General features: G+C 37.4%; 1 protein-coding gene across 1 annotated transcript in view; it reads left to right on the top strand.

The window, feature by feature from the left end:
• Positions 1 to 19,008, top strand: part of LOC125816810 (brefeldin A-inhibited guanine nucleotide-exchange protein 1) — a 35,245-nt gene extending 16,237 nt beyond the window's left edge. The window contains exons 2-11 of the mRNA XM_049496429.1: positions 7,871 to 8,188; positions 11,827 to 12,151; positions 12,263 to 12,685; positions 13,600 to 13,889; positions 14,161 to 14,434; positions 14,756 to 15,258; positions 15,353 to 15,674; positions 16,133 to 16,493; positions 16,902 to 17,581; positions 18,362 to 19,008. Of these exons, the coding sequence (XP_049352386.1) occupies positions 7,871 to 8,188; positions 11,827 to 12,151; positions 12,263 to 12,685; positions 13,600 to 13,889; positions 14,161 to 14,434; positions 14,756 to 15,258; positions 15,353 to 15,674; positions 16,133 to 16,493; positions 16,902 to 17,581; positions 18,362 to 18,973 (4,108 nt within the window). The 3' untranslated portion in view covers positions 18,974 to 19,008. The remainder of the gene's footprint in view (positions 1 to 7,870; positions 8,189 to 11,826; positions 12,152 to 12,262; positions 12,686 to 13,599; positions 13,890 to 14,160; positions 14,435 to 14,755; positions 15,259 to 15,352; positions 15,675 to 16,132; positions 16,494 to 16,901; positions 17,582 to 18,361) is intronic.
• Positions 19,009 to 19,328: the final 320 nt, after the last annotated feature.

Below are 19,328 nucleotides of genomic sequence, written 5' to 3' on the forward strand. Positions count from 1 at the left end.
TTTGGCATGAGAAAGGCAACATGGAAGATCTCTTTCCAGACATCTACAACCTAATCATGTTTCAACAAAGCACTATAGTAGATCTTTGGTCACCACAAAGATGGAATTTTATTTTCAGAAGAAACCTTAATGATTGGGAAATAGTGAGAGTTGCTGAATTTTTAAACACTGTGGACACTTTCACTGGACTACAGCCAGGTGAGGATAAATTGTGGTGGACAGGAGATGACAGGGGAGTGTTCAAAGTCAACAAATCCTACAAGTTGATGGATCAGACAGATCAACAGTGCTCAAGTTGGCCTTGGAAGCAAATATGGAAGAGCAGAATCCCTCACAAAGTCTCCATTTTTGTCTGGTCAATGGCAGGGGGAGAACCTTGTGTTCCAGGTGCTTCCTATGTGGTGAAACATCTGAGACTGTTAACCATCTATTTTTACATTGCAAGTACACCCATCATCTGTGGAGAATATTCCTAAGCCTCAAAGGCATCTCCTGGACAATGCCCAAGAAGGTGGCTGTGGCATTACGAAGGTGGCTGAGGCATTACTATGCTGGGAGGAAGCAGGTGTACATGCTAAGGACAGAGGTAGATGGAGAATTATCCCGAGGGCTATCTGGTGGGCTGTTTGGAAAGAAAGGAATTCAAGATGTTTTGAGAGCATAGAGAACAATGTGCAGAAAGTTAAACTGAACTGCATTTTACTTTTAGTCTTTTGGTGTAATCAATTATACTCTAATGACACTGTCTCTATTATTGATGTGTTAGACTCAATTTAGACGTAGAGAAGTGAAATCAGGAGTACACTTGTATATAAGGTTACAGTACGACCCATGTAATGTTTTGTGATATAATACAAAGTTACCAAGTTCAAAAAAAAAAATATTTTTTCCTTGTTATTCCATAAATTTATTTTATATTGAAAAGTTATAGGATTTTTTTTTGACTTTGATGATACAATAAACTAACGTGGAATGACTTGGGAGACCCTTATACTTGGCTCCGTTTGTCACCTGGATCCTTCTACTCACAATTTTGCCAATTGAACACTTAAAGTTTTTAAAACACTGTATTTTAAACTCCTCTAATCATGTGTGTCTCCCAATCGCGCTGATGTGGATAACACCTCACTATCCACATCAAAAATATATTGCCACATCATTTTTTTATTACAAATAATATTTTTTTAAAAGAAATCTCAAACTAATCTCTAAAATCCTTTCTTTTTTGACTTCTTTCCATTTTTCTTCTCTTCCCATATTTTTCATCTATTTTGCTACTAATCATTCATTTTTTTTCTTTCCTAGTGAATTTTTTTCATTGAAGAGGAATTAGAGATAAGCAAAGCTTTGTTATGTTTTTTATTATAAATTTTGCTATTTGAATGGTGGTGAGAAATAAAGTGACTAAAGTGGAGGATGAGAGAGAGAAGAGAAGGAGACCAAAAATGGGTCATTATAGAAAACTCTTCAAAAATGCTCTCAATAAAATTGCCTTACATTTAGAAAGAATCTCAAACATATGTTTTTCAAAATCTCATATAAAATCCGCATCTATTTCACAATTTAGAACCTCTCCCCCACTCTTTTGCCCAAATCTAAATAAATATCTTTTGCCCAATCATTATAGAACTCTCAAATGATAGGTATCATATGAGAAGAGAAAGAGGAAAAATTATGTGTAAGAGTATTGGAAGAGACTGAAGAAGATGTGTGTGTGGTGAGGTGGGGGTTGGGTGAAATTATGTGGAGGAAGAAGAAGAAACGTACAACATTTGGGAATGAGTTTTTTAATTTTTTTTTTTTAATTGTTATATTTTTCTTTTAATTCTTTTTTAATTTTTTTTAAAAATAATTGTCTTCACTTGCTTTTAAACGTGTGTAACCACTCTCTTGATCTGATTCAACAAAAAAACACCACATAAGCTTAGTCAACGGTCAAAGGGGTTTAAAATAGTGTGTTTTAATAACTTTAAGTGTTCAGTTGACAAAGTCTTGAGTAGAAGGGTCCATGTGACAAACGGAGCCAAGTACAATAGTCTTTCAGGTCATTTCGCCTAAACTAAATAAAGTAAGAACAAGGAAAAAATATTTTGTGGGGCAGAAGAAGAACAACTCAGATATCTGAGAGTAATATTGGTCCTGTTTGAAGGAATCTCTGGGTTGCATATTAATTGGAGAAAGCTTTCTTTATCCCATTAATGAAGTACATAACATGGAGGCACTAAACATAATCCTAGGTGGACAAGTTGGGGCTCTCCCAACTACATACCTTGGGATGCCTTTGGGTGCTAAATCAATGTCTAAAGAGATCTGGAGCAGTGTAATAGAAAAATGTGAGAAGAAACTGGCTAGATGGAAAGGGCAATACTTGTCTCTTGGAGGAAGAGTTACTCTAATTAACTCAGTCCTAGATGCTCTGCCTACTTACATGATGTCTTTATTTCCCATTTCGACTGATTGGACAAAATCAAAAGGAAGTTCCTGTGGCAGGGAAACAAGGACAAGAAAGGTTACAATCTGGTAAAGTGGAATGATCTGATAATAGAATTAAGGTATGTGGGTTTGGGTATTAAAAATCTACAGAATCATAGCAAGGCCCTCAGAATGAAATGGTTGTGGAAATATGCTAACGACAAACATCCATTATAGAGAAAAGTCATCAAAGCCAAGTATGAAGAAGAAAATAGGTGGATGACAAAGGAAGTATTTTCCCCATATGGAGTGAATCTGTGGAGATCTATAAGGGCCTTGTGGGATGATTTCAAGATTAAAACCAAGGTTAAGGTTAGAAATGGGGAAAAGACGAGCTTCTGGGGAGATGACTGGCATAAGATGGGGATTCTGAGGAATATCTACCCAGATATCCACAACTTAATGTTAAATCAGCAAAGAACAATTGCAGGAATGTGGACACCTGATGGGTGGGAAATCAGTTTCAGAAGACAAGTAAATGACTGGGAAATCACAAGTGTTGTAGATTTTCTTAACACTATTGGCCAGTTTAAAGGAACACAAGAAGGGGAAGATGAGCTTTGGTGGCAGGGCAGTGACATAGGAACCTTCGGGGTAGGCAAAGCATACAAATGGTTGAATAGTCACAATCAACAGAATGTCAACTGGCCCTGGAAAACTATATGGAAAGTGAATATACCCTACAGGTATCATGTTTTATTTGGCTCCTATCCAAGGAAGCAGTCCTTACACAAGACAATCTGCTGAAAAAGGGAATAATTTTATGTTCGAGATGCGTTTTTTCGGAGAACAAGCAGAAACTATTCGACATTTGTTCCTTCACTGCAAGACCACATGTCAACTTTGGAGGCTATTCATAAACCTTAAAGGTTTCTCCTGGACTATGCCAGGAAAGGTTACAGAGGCCCTTCATAGTTGGGAAGAAGCTGGGGTTCGGCTGCTTTACAGGTTTTTGCACAGTTAGCTTCATGTTATTTTCATGTTTGAAGCAACTTTGTTTTTAGTTGTAACCATTGCATCTTCTTGATTCCTTTCTAAGCAATTTAATTACTTCACCAAAAAAAAGAAGCTGGGGTTCTGGCAAGAAGCAAAATTAGGTGGAGAATCACACTAGCCAACATATATTGGACAATCTGGAAGGAGAGAAATGCTAGGTGTTTTGAGAACATAGAAAATAGTATAGAACAGATCAAATTGAATTGTATCTTGATTCTATGTTTTTGGTGTAATCAGATTCGGTCTAATGATCCTCTATCTTTTATTGATGTGTTAGATTCATTATAGACATGGGATCATATGATCTAGATTTACTTGTAAATATGGCCCTAGTACAGCCCATGTACTGATCTGTTTCTATCAATAGACACGAAGTTACTCGTTTCAAAAAAAAAAAAAAAACTAAATAAAGTATTTTCAATAATTTTCATCTAAAAGAAGATTAAAATATTTTATCCATGTTTAATTCTAAAGTAAAGTACTATTTACTCATGTAAATATGGGTAAACTTGTACCCAACCCAATTTTACCCATATGAAATATTGACGGGTTGAATTAGTACCCATTTTATGTCGACTCATTTTTAACCCGCCCAAATTTTACCTAACCCGCCCATTTGCAACCACTACTTCCAGCTATTTTTTTTTGGATATTCTTGTGGTTAACTCTAATTTTACTTCCTCTTTGTCATTTTTCTCCCTTGGTGCAAGTCCTTTTCTCATGCTGCCCCTCTGACTCCCCTCACTTTTTTTCTTGATAAGATCTCATAACTCATTCTTTTAACCTTCCATCTTGATTTCATCTCTAGCAATCTTCTTTCTTCTAATTTCTAAGGTTATTTTTTTTTTTTGAAATAGGTAACTTTGTATTATATCACAAAACAATACATGGGTTGTACTGAAACCATTATAAACAAATGTCTCCTTTTCCACTTGTTTCAGTCTATATTGAGTCTAAAACATCAATTACTGATACAGTGTCATTGGAGTATACTTGATTACACCAAAACCATAACAATAAAATGCAATTTAACTTGACTGTTTGGACATCATTCTCTATGCTCTCAAAACACCTAGAATTCCTTTCTTTTCAAATAGTCCACCATATACTAGCAGGGATAATTCTCCATCCGTTTCTGTCCTTTGCATTCACCCTGCTGCCTCAACTCTTCAAAGCCTCTGAGTCCTTCCTGGGCATGGTCCAGTAGATGCCTTTGAGGTTCAAAAAAATCCTCCATAGTTGTTGGGTATACTTGTAGTGTAACAAATTGTTCACTGTCTCTAATGCCTTCCCACAAAGAAAACAACTAGAGCATAAGGTTATCCCTCTTTTCTTCAAGTTATCTTGAGTCAGAGCAGCTTCTTTGGCCAATACCATATGAAGCATGAGATTTCATGAGGTATTTTGCTTCTCCATATTTGTTTCCATGGCCAATTGTATGTTTGTTGGTTTGTCTGATCCATCAACTTGTAGGCTAAGTTAATTTTGAATTCCTCTCTTCTATTTCCCTTCCACCACATAACATCTTCCCCTGTTTGTAGCCCATTAAAAACTTCCACAGTGTTGAGAAATTCCGCCACTCTTGCTATTTCCCAGTCATTAAATTGTCTTCTGAAATTGAAGCTCCACCCCTGATTTGTCCATAACTCTGCTATAGTATTGTGCTGTCCCAAAACTATATTGTATATGTCAGGGAAAAGTACTTCCAGGTTTCCCTTTTCATGCCACTCATCTTTCCAGAATCCTGTCTTGCTTCCATCTACAACTTTGATCCTTGCATTACTCTTAACTTCATCCCACATGTCTCTTATTGATCTCCACAAACTCACTCCATAAGGTGTAGTCACTTCTTTGGTCATCCACATATCTTCACCTTCATATTTTGCACTTATTACCCTTTTCCATAGTATCTGATTTTCATTGGCAAACTTCCACAACATTTCGTTCTGAGAGCTTTACTTCTGTACCTTCAAGTTCTTTATCCCCATACCCCCAACCTTCTTGACAGTTGTCACTACTTTCCTCTTCACCAAATTGAAGCCTTTCCTTTCCTTGTTGCCATGCCATAGGAATTTTCTCCTGATACTGTCCAATCTCTTGATGACTCTTGCAGGTATTGGGAACAAGGTTATCATGTAAGTTGGCAAGGAATCTAAGACTGAATTGATGAGAGTCAGTCTACCTCCTAAGGACAGATATTGAGTTTTCCATCTAGCCAATTTCTTTTCACACTTCTCCAGCACATCATTCCATACATCAACAGAGTTGGAGTTTTCACCTAGAGGCATGCCAAAGTAATTTGTTGGCAGATTACCAATTTCCCCACTAAGGATTGCTGCTAGGCAGTTCATATTTGTGACTTCATTGACTGGATACATTAAGCTCTTCCTCCAGTTGATATGTAATCCAGTCATCCCTTCAAATAGAATCAGTATAACCCTTAGATATTTCAGTTGTTGTTCCTCAGCATCACAAAAAATTAGGGTATCATCTGCATGCATACTGTAGGTGTGTTACCTCCAAACTGTCACCACCTTCTCTGGCAACATCAAAGCCTTTCAACCAGGCTCGGTTGTTTGCTGTTTTGATCATACTATTCAACCCCTTCATAGTGATTAAAAACAAAAAAAGGTGATAAAGGGTCACCTTGCCTGAGACCTTTCTGAGTATTGAAAAATCCTGTAGGGGCTCCATTAATAAGCACGGAAAACTTGACAGTTGAGATACAATACTTTATCCATCTCAACCATTTCTATCCGAAGCCCATTCTTTCCAGTATCTTCAGTAAATACCTCCAGTTGACATTATCATATGCTTTCTCTATGTCCAACTTGCATAGTATACCAGGCTTCTTCTGTTTGATTCTGGAATCTATAGCTTCATTAGCAATCAACACAGCATCCATGATCTGTCTACCTTTAATAAATGCCATCTGTGGGGAATCAACCAATTTACCAATCACTCCTTTCAGCCTCTCTCAGTCAGTACTTTGGAGAGTTGTTTATACATGCTACCTATCAGGCTTATAGGTTTGAAGTCCCTTAGCTCATTTGCTTCTTTCTTCTTTGGTATGAGTGCAATGAATGTTGCATTAAAGCTTTTCTCAAAAGCTTCTTGTTCATGCAAGTTTTGAAAAGTATCCATTATGTCTTCTTTAACAATTTCATAACACTTGATGAAGAATCCCATAGTGAATCCATCAGGACCAGGTTATCCACTGCACACATCTTCAGACATCTCAACACTTCACTCTCTTCAAAGTTGGCTTGTAAAGCTTCCTTTTCCTCCTCTGTTATAACTGGACATTGGGCATCTTGAAGAGTAGGCCTCCATTGAGCAGTTTCAGTGTACAATTTTTTATAGAAATCAATGATTTCCCCTTCAATTTTGTGTGGCTCTTGAGTGATTTCTCTCTGTACCATGAGCTGATCTATGTTATTATATCTTCTATATGCATTTGCTATTCTGTGAAAAAACTTGGTGTTCTTGTCCCCTTCTTTGCGCCACAAGGCTCTTGATTTTTGTCTCCACAAACTTTCTTCCCTCTTAATTATTTTTAGGTGAATCCCTGCACCCATATCCATACATGGATCCATATCCCCAAATCTCAAAAAGTAAATCATAAAAGATCCGACCTCTAAATCCGCACCCGTATCGGACACCTGCACCCTAGTCCGAGCAACTTAGATAAATAGGGTCTTTCGTAATAATGTAGACACAACAATTCAATAATATTCTTCTCTTATATTTCTCACTCTCTTTTAGCCACCTCTTCAAAGTCCAAAGCTAAATTGGTTTTCTGTAACAATTCATCATCTGTAGGACTTCTTTGTTCTTGGATAGTCTCCAAATTGGCAATTTGGTAGGAGCTCCTCCTTTTGCTGTTTCCAGTTGCCCTTGTTAGTTCTACTCCACTGTTTCAATTTTCCTTTGAGCATTTTAACTTTCAGCTAGAATGTAGCCAGGTCTGCCACTGACTTTGAAAGGGATCCACCATATTTTCACTTTCTCCTTGAACCCCTCAACCCCCATCCACCAATTTTCAAACTTAAAATAAGATCTCTTGTAATTTATGTCACCACAAGTCAACAGAACTGGATTATGATCTGAGACCAATTTTGGAATAATTTCTTGTTTGATGTTAACAAACTGTTCCTCCCATTGAGAGGAAAAAAGAAATCTGTCGATCCTAGATGCCGAGTTGCGGTTTTACCCTTTTCTTGTGTAGAAGACATTTGGCTAATCTGGGTTCTAAAGAACTGACGATAATAATATGTTGATGTATCTTTTTTTTTTTTTTTTGAAATATGTTAACGTATCTTTTTTCTTCCCCAAAAAAAAGAAAAAGAAAATGCTGAGATATCAGGTTTACTCATGGTTTAACTTTGTTTTTTAAGTACAGGTTTCTTAATGTTATCAAGCAATTTTTGTGCTTGTCGTTGTTGAAGAACAGTGCACTATCTGTGATGACGATCTTTCAACTTCTTTGTTCAATATTCAAGAACTTATTATCAAAATATAGATCTGGGTTGAAATCAGAAATTGGAATCTTCTTCCCCATGCTCATCTTGCGTGTGCTGGAGAATGTGCTTCAGCCTAGTTTCTTGCAGAAGATGACTGTTTTGGGATTGCTGGAGGAGATATCTAAGGATCCTCAGATTATCATTGATGTATTTGTCAACTATGATTGTGATGTCGATGCTCCTAACATATTTGAGAGGTATTTCTGTCAATTCTATATTTCAACTAATTGTTTAGTTAGATCATATTGAGTATTGATTTAGTTCATCAGTCATAACTACTGTTGCATTCATTTTTCAAGCTTCTAAGTTGGTTATCAACATTTATTTTGACATTGCATTAATTTTTCAAGCTTCTTAGTTGATTTTGATATTCACCACATAAAGTCGAACTCATGGTCCTTGAGTCATATTATGTTTTTGGTTACAATAAAATGTTTCTCTTTGTTGTCAGGTATGTACTGGAATATCAAGTTCAAGATACAACTTGATTTCCGAGTCTTCAATAGTTTTTTACTCGGTCTATCGATTTGGCTCCCAAGGTTTACTTAGTTCCAAAGTTCTTCTCTGACTCTCCGAGTCTTGTTGTTCTCATTACATGAATAGTGATAACTTCATTTAGTATTACATGCTGGATATAGAAAAATCACGCTTTCCATATTAAGTTCAGACCATATGTCTATAGTTTTTGCTGTAATGGTATGCGAAGGAGGATGGGACACACCTTTAGATCATACGCTAAGGGCGATGGACTTCGGGGTAGGGTGGTGTAGTGCTGAGGTAGCTGTCAAAAGGAACATTGTCTAGCAAGATTACACCTAAGAAGGAATAATTGAAGGCTAAACAAAGCGGTTTATGGGAGGGTGAAGGGTAAAATAAGGGAGCTAATTTCCCCGAGTTTGAGGAATTAGAGAGTAAATAAGGGAAGAGAGTGATCTAGAAGAAAAACATTGCTGGTCACTCCATTCTATAAGGGAAGCTGTAGATATCCTCTCGTTGGTTAGTTCTATAACATTTACCCTTCATTATGGTACAAATTTTCTTTGACATAACACTATTGAACACTCATCAATAGTGTATTGGACAACATTCCCACCTATTTTATGTCTCTACTCCTTATGCCAGCTGGGTGAAACAGTGACTGGACAAAATCAGGAGAGATTTTCTCTGGGAAGGCAACAAGGACCACAAAATTCACCTTGTTAAATGGGCCAAAGTCACTTTGCCAAAACAATATGGAGGATTGGGGATCAAAGACTTGGCTTTACATAACAAGTATATGCTATTGAAATGGCACTGGAGAGACAATCAAGAGGCGGCTGACTTGTGGAAGGAAGTGCTCCAAGCAAAGTATGGAAGTGATAGTCATTGGTGCTCTAATAAAGTCAGTACCTCTTATGGTACGGGGTCTGGAGAGATAAAAGGAAATTGTGGGAAATATTCTTCAGTGATGCCTCACTTATGGTGGGAAATGGGGAACATATTCTCTTTTGGGAAGATATTTGGCTAGGGAACATTCCTCTAATGAATGCTTTTCCAAGCATTTTCCAGATTGCATCTAATCCAGACTCAACCATCTCACAGTACAGGGAAGACAATGTGTGGAATCTTCCCTAAGGAGAAATCTTAATGACTGGGAGTGGAAAGAGGTTTTTAGTCTCATGGCCACCATTCAGACTAGTGCAATCAACCGTCAAAGTAGGGACAAACTTATCTGGAGAAATAGCAGGGATGGATCCTACTCAGTTAAAGCATGCTACCTTCAACAAAGCTCCAAAAAGACCTTAATTGATCAATGGCCATTGGAAATTAATCTGGAGAACTAAGTTGCTACCTAAAATTATTTGTTTCAGTTGGATTACTCGAAAAGACTCTTGCTTGATTCAGAATAATCTCATGAGGAGGAAATTCCAAATAGTCACAGATGCTACATGTGCTTATGCAACTTATAATCTATTAATCACCTGTTCCTTCATTGCACAGTTGCAACAGGACTATGGACATGTTCTTCTCGGTTTTTGGACTCACTTGGGTCATGCCAAGATCATTGAGAGAGGCTTTTGTGTGTTGGAGTTCTTGGAAAGTTGGGAAGTTCATCAAGCAGATCTGATTTTTGGTTCCAGTATTTTGTGGTGCTTATAACAAAGGTTGTTTTAATGGCATCCCAACTCCCATCTCTACCCTTAAAGCAAGATGTTTGATTACTCTTTTTGGTTGGGTTAATCTCTCTCCTGTACTTAGTGTCTATTCTTTCCTGGAATTTATCAGTTCCATAGATCTCTGTTGTTAGCTGTTTAGATAGCTTTTTTTCCTTTTTGGGAGCTGATATTTTCTTTCTTTTGTAACCTGTGCATCTGCTTGATGCTTTGTTAATGACATTCTTCTTACTTCATCAAAAAAATCATTTCAATGTATCACTCTGTTCTCCCGTTACAAGCCTAGATATTGAATTGTTTGCATTTTGACTACCACAATCCTGTCTAATCTCACCTCAACTTCACTCTTCTTATATTGCTAAACTTGTGGTGCATATATTCAGTCTTACTTCTACTTGTCCTAAAACCCTACTCTCTAGAGTGCTTCTCCATAGTTAAAAGTTTTGGTTGACATCCTTGTTTGTTTCATCGGTTAGCCTAATATCTTTGGCAATAGTCAATACTGGACCTTATCTTGTATTGTGTTTGTATTGTGTTAGAGAAAACATCTCCCCAATCTCCGAGCTTCTATCAATCACACTACGAACTTTTGAGACTCACAATTACAATCTGGAATCGTCAGACACTTCATTTGTATTTCCTCTCTCTTATCTGAGTAGTTCATGATCTCTGATGAATTTTCCTACTGCTCCTTCTATTGGGAAATCTAAGGTTCTATTTAAAATAGAGGCTTTTGTGTCCTAATGCTGCCTCTAAGATGGTATAATTAAAAAAATCTTAAATAAAAAGTATGGATTAGTGCCTCATGTGCAGGTAGGGCATTCTAACTTATTTCTGTATTATTCTTTGGCTAGGAATTATATCTGTTTAGGACATTTTTTTAAAAAAACACACTTTTAATTTGTCCCTAGGGCTTTGGTCTAGTGACGTGCAATGTGTGAGTCGTGTGCATGCCATTAGGTTGAACCCTGTTGCAGATGAAGTCTAATAGTCAAATGGATAAAGAAAGTTTGAGGGGCAGACCCATTATTCATCTAGTTTCAGAAGCGTCACTGACCCTGGGATTTCTCGATTATAAAATATAGTGTTGATGGTTAGAACATTAGGTGTATAAGTTCATAAGTTAGATATTGTCCCACTTGGAAGGAATATCATATGTATTGTGTTTGACACCTATAATAGGCATTTCTTTATCAAACCATCAATGCATCGCCTCTCATATTTCTGTGTCAGAGAAAGTTGCCAATTTTAAAAAAAAATAAAAAAATTCTGTGTCAGAGATCAGAAATAGGATGATTATGTTATTCTCACATAGTTCAATAAAGAATATGAACTCAAACCAGTGAGTTCAAGAGTAAGATTGTGTCCTTAGCTCATTGGCAATTTTGAACAAATTACTGTGGTATTGTTGGTATGGCTAGAGCTTGCAAACACAACTTTATAAGCAGTCACTTTGAATAAGACTGGAAGCCTGCCTCCTTATCCCTTGCTTGGCTACAAGTCAATACTTTTTCAGTTTTCTCTTTTGCATCAATGCACATGCATGTCTTTTCTCTTTTGCATCAATGTACATGCATGCCTTTTCTCTTTTGCAGAAATACACATGCATGGTTTTTCTCTTTTGTATGTTGATATCACCTAAATTGAATTAAAACAGCTTTAATTCCATCAGATATTTGCAGGACTGTTAATGGTCTTCTTAAAACTGCTCTTGGTCCGCCTCCCGGTTCCACTACTACGCTGTCCCCAGTCCAAGATATTACATTTCGTTCTGAATCTGTGAAATGCTTGGTCACAATTATTAAGTCAATGGGGATGTGGATGGACCAACAACTGAAGGTAGGGGACCCTAATCAAGATAAGATGTCTGATCATGAAGTTTCAGAAGCGGCTATCAGCGTCAGTGAAGAGGGTAACATAGACTATGAGCTGCATCCGGAAGCAAATTCTGAATTTTCTGGTGCTGCTGCCTTGGAGCAACGCCGTGCTCATAAATTAGAAATACAGGTTTATCATCTTGCATTAGCACATTCCCTTATCTTCATTTGCTGCTTTCATACACTTTGTGTTACTTGAGGTATGTTTAAGTACTGACAACTCTAAATGGATCAAATGCAGAAAGGCGTTTCACTGTTCAACAGAAAGCCTTCAAAGGGTATTGATTTCTTAATGAGCACCAAAAAGATTGGGAATTCCCCAGAAGATGTAGCTTCTTTTCTGAAAAATACCACTGGGTTGAATCCAACCATCATTGGTGATTATCTGGGTGAAAGAGAGGAGTTTCCTCTGAAGGTTATGCATGCATATGTCGATTCTTTTAATTTTGAAGGTATGGACTTTGGTGAATCAATCAGATATTTCCTTCGAGGGTTCAGATTACCTGGTGAAGCTCAGAAGATTGACCGTATAATGGAGAAGTTTGCGGAGCGCTTTTGTAAATGCAATCCTAACTCTTTTACCAGTGCAGATACAGCTTATGTGCTTGCTTACTCTGTGATAATGCTCAATACAGATGCACATAATAGCATGGTGAAAGATAAGGTATCCTGGGAATCTCTCTGAACACTGCATGTATTCTTGAATTCTACCATTGTTGTCTACTACCATTCGTTTCTAAAAACTAATTATTATTTTTTTAAACTACTACGTTCATTCATTTCTTACCCTTAAGGGTGTTTTTGTTTAGAAGGTTATGCATGGATTATTAATGAATGGATCTCAATGCAGGAACAGTAATATAGGGATTATTTCTTGTTAGATGTTAGTTTGATATGTTACATATTATACAATGTATAATTTAAAATGTGTTTTACTTTTTAAATAAAATGATAAAATGTTTTTTTTAATAGGTAACAACTTTGTATTATAGACCAATGCTTCGGTAGTACTGAAAATGCCCTTTACGAAGAAAATGTAAAAACTGACAGCTAAGAAAGTGAACAATCCTAACAAAAGTATAAAACTTCTAGGATTGATTCTGCATCTACAGGGGAACTCTTTGAACACCAGGAACAGAGAAGCAAAATACAATCTGTTTTAATCTTATGTAAGGTCCTACTTCTGTCTTCAAAACATTTGGAGTTCCATTGTTTCTAAGAGGTCCACCAAATGCAAGCTGGAATGGTCCTCGAGTAGCTTCTATACCTTGCCCCAATCCTAGCTTCCTCCCAGCTAGAAAGAGTGTCAACAATTTTGCTAGGCATTGTCCTGTGTATGCCTGAGACTGATGAAAATCTTCCATAGTTGGTCAGTGATTCTGCTGTGTAAACACAGATGACCAACCCTGTCCAGTATTACTGGTTGGAGAGTGTAATTTTTTGTCTGTCTTAGCGTTCATATTAAGTCTATGCACCAAGTCATCTTAACTTTGTTATGCACGTAGATGATACTTGTAAAATAGTGGGATTGGTATTTGCTTCGTTTTTGACTTTTAACTATTGTACTTCTCCATTTAGATGACAAAAGCTGATTTTATCCGGAACAATCGGGGGATCGACGACGGGAAGGATTTACCTGAAGATTATTTGGGTGCTCTTTATGACCAAATTGTGAGAAATGAGATAAAGATGAAAGCAGATTCTTCCGTGCCACAAAACAAGCAGGGGAACAGTCTTAATAAGCTGTTGGGCTTGGATGGTATACTGAATCTAGTATGGAAGCAGAGAGAGGAAAAACCACTGGGTGCAAATGGAGTTCTCGTGAGGCATATTCAAGAGCAGTTTAAAGTAAAATCTGGAAAATCTGAGTATGATTCAGTTCTACATATTGGCTTATGAATCTACTTTTCATATGTACTGATTGTATGATGATAGGATTCTGATTCTTTCTTTATCATCTGCTGACAAATTAGTTTTTCATTTCAATGAATTGCTGCAGTGTGTAGAACTGTGAAAATTGTGTGCATAGATAGGGTTTAGTTATACATAATGTCAAGCTGGCCTCATGTGTGTTCATATCACGGATTTTCTCTTTTAGGTGAATAAATACAGATAAACTTATATCTTATCCTGTTGCAGGTCTGTCTATTATGTCATTGCAGATCCAGCTATATTGAGATTTATGGTAGAAGTCTGCTGGGGTCCCATGCTTGCTGCTTTCAGTGTCACCCTAGACCAGAGTGATGATAAGAATGCCACTTCTCAATGTTTGCTAGGGTTCAGGCATGCTGTGCATATTACAGCTGTGATGGGTATGCAGACGCAGAGAGATGCTTTTGTCACCTCTATGGCAAAGTTCACTAATCTTCATTGTGCGGCTGATATGAAACAAAAAAATGTTGATACAATGAAAGTAATTTCCATTTCCTTGATTTCTGTCATGTCATTTACAATCTTATTCCCAGACAGTGATAAACCTGCTGCAGATGAAAAGTCTTCATGAAAATAAATGCACACCTTTTACCTTTTTTTAATAAATAATTTTTTTTATTGATGTGGGAAGAACTCCCATGTACAAACATACTCCAAAAGGTAGAGAGACTCTTTGGTGCACTACAAAGAAACCAGAAACAAGAAACTATTCCTCAACTATAAAAGTCATGGTCAACTCAATCAAAAGCTTTTCTACTAATCTGAAACCATGCCGAATAACATCCTTTTAATTTGCATGCAGACAATAATGTCGATTGCCATTGAAGATGGGAATCATCTTCATGAAGCGTGGGAGCATATATTGACATGTCTATCTCGATTTGAGCATCTGCAGTTGCTGGGGGAGGGAGCGCCATCTGATTCCTCCTTTTTTACTACCTCGGGCTCTGAATCTGAGGAAAAAACATTGAAGTCAGCTGGATTTCCATCTCTGAAGAAAAAAGGGACACTCCAGAATCCAACTGTTGCTGCTGTTGTTCGAGGGGGTTCATATGACAGTGCAGCTGTTGGAGCTAACTCTCCAGCATTGGTGACTCCAGAACAGATAAATAACTTCATTTCAAACTTAAACTTACTTGATCAGATCGGCAACTTTGAACTAAATCACATATTTGCTCATAGCCAAAGGCTGAACAGTGAAGCAATAGTAGCTTTTGTCAAGGCCCTTTGCAAAGTTTCAATGTCAGAACTACAGTCTCCAACAGATCCCCGTGTATTTAGCCTTACAAAAATTGTTGAAGTCGCGTAAGATTCTGTCTGTGAACTCATCAAATTATACCTCACAAAGACGGAAAATTTAGAATTTGAATATGATGAAAGTATGATCTTGATTTTGCAGGCACTATAACATGAACCGTATCAGATTAGTGTGGTCCCACATATGGAGTGTTCTTTCAGAGTTCTTTGTGGCTGTTGGTTTGTCAGAAAATCTTTCAGTTGCAATTTTTGTTATGGACTCATTACGACAACTTGCTATGAAGTTTTTAGAACGAGAGGAACTGGCGAACTACAACTTTCAGAACGAATTTTTGAGACCATTTGTTATTGTTATGCAGAAAAGTAATTCTGCTGAAATCAGGGAGTTGATAGTTCGTTGTATTTCTCAAATGGTTCTGAGTCGTGTCAATAATGTAAAATCTGGGTGGAAGAGTGTTTTTATGGTAATTATCACATCCTTAGTTCAAGTTCTTACACTCTTTTTTCTTTATCATTAGCAGCTGCTGATAACTAGAGTATTGGTACCAATAGAATTTCCTCTTCTTTTCAAACTGCTTTAAAATGTTTTTTCTTGAGCACCTCTCTACCTCCCAAGGTAGGGGTAAGGTTTGCACACACACACCACTCTCATCCTAAGAAAAAGAGACTTTAGAGGCTTGTGGTCTAAAATAAATCTTAGATATTTGTGTGGCTATATATCATTTCATTAAAGGTAAAAGGGGTTTTTTAAGTTGACTTGCTTCTAATTGTGGAAAGGTGACATTCTTTTTGGGATAGACCAAAAAGGAAGGGTGCGACATAAATTGGGACAGAGGGAGTAATATTTAACCGTATAGTTGTCTTTTGGTTGGTACTGAAACGGAACCTGGGATGTGATAGGCCTTTATACGCACCTTTGCAGGTTTTTACAGCTGCTGCTGCAGATGAAAGGAAGAATATTGTGTTGCTGGCCTTTGAAACCATGGAAAAGATCGTACGGGAATATTTTCGTTATATCACCGAGACTGAAGCATTGACTTTTACGGATTGTGTTAGATGCCTCATCACCTTCACAAACAGCAGATTCAACAGTGATGTCAGCCTCAACGCTATTGCTTTTCTCCGTTTCTGTGCTGTCAAACTTGCAGAAGGGGGCCTTGTTAGCAACGAGAAAAACAAAAATAATGATTCATCCATTCCAGTGGCCGAAAAAGAAGCTTCAGATGGGCTAATCTTCACAGATAAGGATGACTATATGTCTTTCTGGGAGCCTCTGCTCACAGGTATGTTGTTGCTTTTCTTTTTCCATACTTCTACCTTTCTGGAAACATTAAACCATTCTTATCAGTGAATCCTGACGAGTTGTATCATGCAGTAACAAGTGGCTAATACAGCAGGGTGTCCTTACACTTTTGTGGAATGAGCAATTTTCTAAGTCAAATTAGTTCACCTCCTTTCTGCATAATCCTCACACCTTTAAGACTGGAGGACCCAAGGAAATTTGATTATGAGAATATTCTGAACTGTAAATGAATTTCAGAGTTTAAAAAATTGTGGACTGCACATGTAAATTCTAAGTTATATGGACGTCTAGATATAATAACCTTCTGACTGGAATATCAGAAGTGGCAGTTTTCTGTTATAGTAATTATCCCCATTTATATTTACTGGGGAGTTCCAAACTGTTTCAGGGTTATCAAGACTGACTTCAGATCCTCGATCAGCTATTAGAAAGAGTGCATTGGAAGTTTTGTTCAACATCTTGAAGGACCACGGCCATCTCTTCCCACGCCTATTCTGGATTAATGTCTTCAAGTCTGTAATCTACCCAATATTCAGTCCAGTAAATGATAGCCCAGAAGCTGAAGTGAAATATGACCAGTCATTTAAATCCAGATACTTACCACCACCAGATGGATGCTTATGGGACTCTGAAACTTCTGTGGTGGCAGCTCAATGTTTGGTGGATTTATTTGTTAATTTCTTTGATATCGTGAGGTCTGAATTGCCTAGTGTAGTCTCTATAATGGTAGGATTCATACAAGGTTCTGGCAAGGATCCTGCAGCCACTGGGGTAGCTTCTGTAATGCGGTTGGCAGGTGATTTGAGAGGCAAATTCTGTGAAGAGGAATGGGAAGTTATCTTTCTAGCTCTGAAAGAAGCTTCATATTCCACTCTACCCAATTTTCTGAAGCTTTTGAGAACAATGGACAACATTGAGATATCTACTGGTCAGTCCGAAAATGATATGGAAACATCTTCTGGGGCTGGATTGGTATATGATGAATCAGAGGATGACAACCTGCATACTGCGGGATATGTTGTTTCAAGGATGAAGGACCATATAGCAGCTCAGTTGCGCATCATACAGGTTCTTCGTGCACCTTTCCCTACTCACTGCATATAGTGGCTCTGTGTATACTTGTTTGTCACCTTATTTGGTGTTGTTTCCATGGTCAATTATTATGGATAGAATATTATTCATTAAGATAAGATGCACGTTGATCCTTTGAAGGGTTGAAAAAATGGATGCACATGGGCATGTTTCTTTGTGCTGTGATAATTCTTATTCTCTGCTCTGCAGTTTCTAGGTAGCCTGTCCTTGTTTCTTCAGAAACTCTTTGACTTACATAGCAAAAACATGCAGAATGAGAACTACCAGTCTTAATGCGCTTATTAAATATGGAAAGATGAGAAGACGAGTATAAAAGATAATCTAGTTCGGGGTTGAGTCACTAATGGGATCGATGGGTCTGTGTTTTGATACCAAGTGAATAAATGGACATTGACCCTTAATTGCCAAAGTCAATATAAGGACACCACAATCCATTCCCTCTACATTGCCAGCCAGTAGTGTGACAATGTCATGATTGAAAGTTATAAAATAGGAATAAACATAGTTCATTAACCTTGGGCTAATTCTTAGCTTCCTTTCTTTATCTATGAACTATTTGGACAGGTATTTTAAGAGTTTCCATGTTCTGGTACTTTCTATAAGTTCTTGAACAATAGAGCAGTTAACAAATTAAAGTAGGATGAACTAACTGTTTACAGAAGAGTATGTTAAATACACTGTTGGCATCATCAAATTAGAGAACAACATGATTCACCTTGCTTCTTATTCATTATGCTGCTAATTTTCGATGTACAGGTTTCATCTGATCTCTACAAGATGTGTCGGCAATCGATATCAGCTGATACTGTCAATGTCCTCCTTGGAATCTATTCAGCTATCACTTCTCATGCTCAGCAATTGAAATCTGAGAAAGTTGTACAAGTGGAGCTGCAAAAAGCATGTTCTATCCTTGAGATACCAGAACCTCCGCTGGTATTTTTTGAAAATGAGTCCTACCAGAATTACCTCAATTTCTTGCATGGGCTGCTTGTGAGCAATCCATCATTCGTCGAAGAGAAGAATATAGAACCAGAACTTGTGGGTGTATGTGAAGAAATTCTACGTGTATACTTGGAATGTGCTGGGTTGAACTCTGTCAAGAAGAAACCAGATGATAAGGCAATATACCAGTGGAATCTTCCCTTGGGATCTGCCAAGAAGGAAGAACTGGTAGCAAGGACTCCCTTGGTTCTGTCAGTACTACGCATTCTGTGCAGTTGGCAAACGGATTCTTTTAGGAAGTACATTTCTCAGTTGTTCCCATTAATGATAGATCTTGTTCGGAGTGAGCATAGCTCTGGAGAAGTCCAGATTGAACTAAGCCATTTTTTCCAATCCTGTATCGGCCCCATTATTATGAAATTGTGATCTATGCCATTTAGTGAACTGTTTTTGGGTCAGAATTTAAAATATGGTAAGCATAGATCCTTCTACTTGGAAGCTTTGTTTTCAAGGTTACTTACATGAACCTCCTTCATACTTTAACATAACTAGATACCTCATTTTCACCTAATGGTTAATAGATCGGCGGGCATTTTCTTCATCAATGCGTACAAGGTACTGTTTTTGGTATTTGTGCATATTAATCTCTTCGCCCAATTGCTGTTCCTCCAAACACATTTTTCTCTTTTCTTTATTAGCTATTTTGTTATTTTTATCATCTCTCGAGTCCACACCAGTTGAGATACTAAGTGGATCTCCAAACAGTGTGCTTCACCTGGTT

This window comes from Solanum verrucosum, unplaced genomic scaffold (genome assembly GCF_900185275.1).
Source record: "Solanum verrucosum unplaced genomic scaffold, falcon-dt-bn FXZP01000261.1, whole genome shotgun sequence".
Classification (NCBI taxonomy): domain Eukaryota; kingdom Viridiplantae; phylum Streptophyta; class Magnoliopsida; order Solanales; family Solanaceae; genus Solanum; species Solanum verrucosum.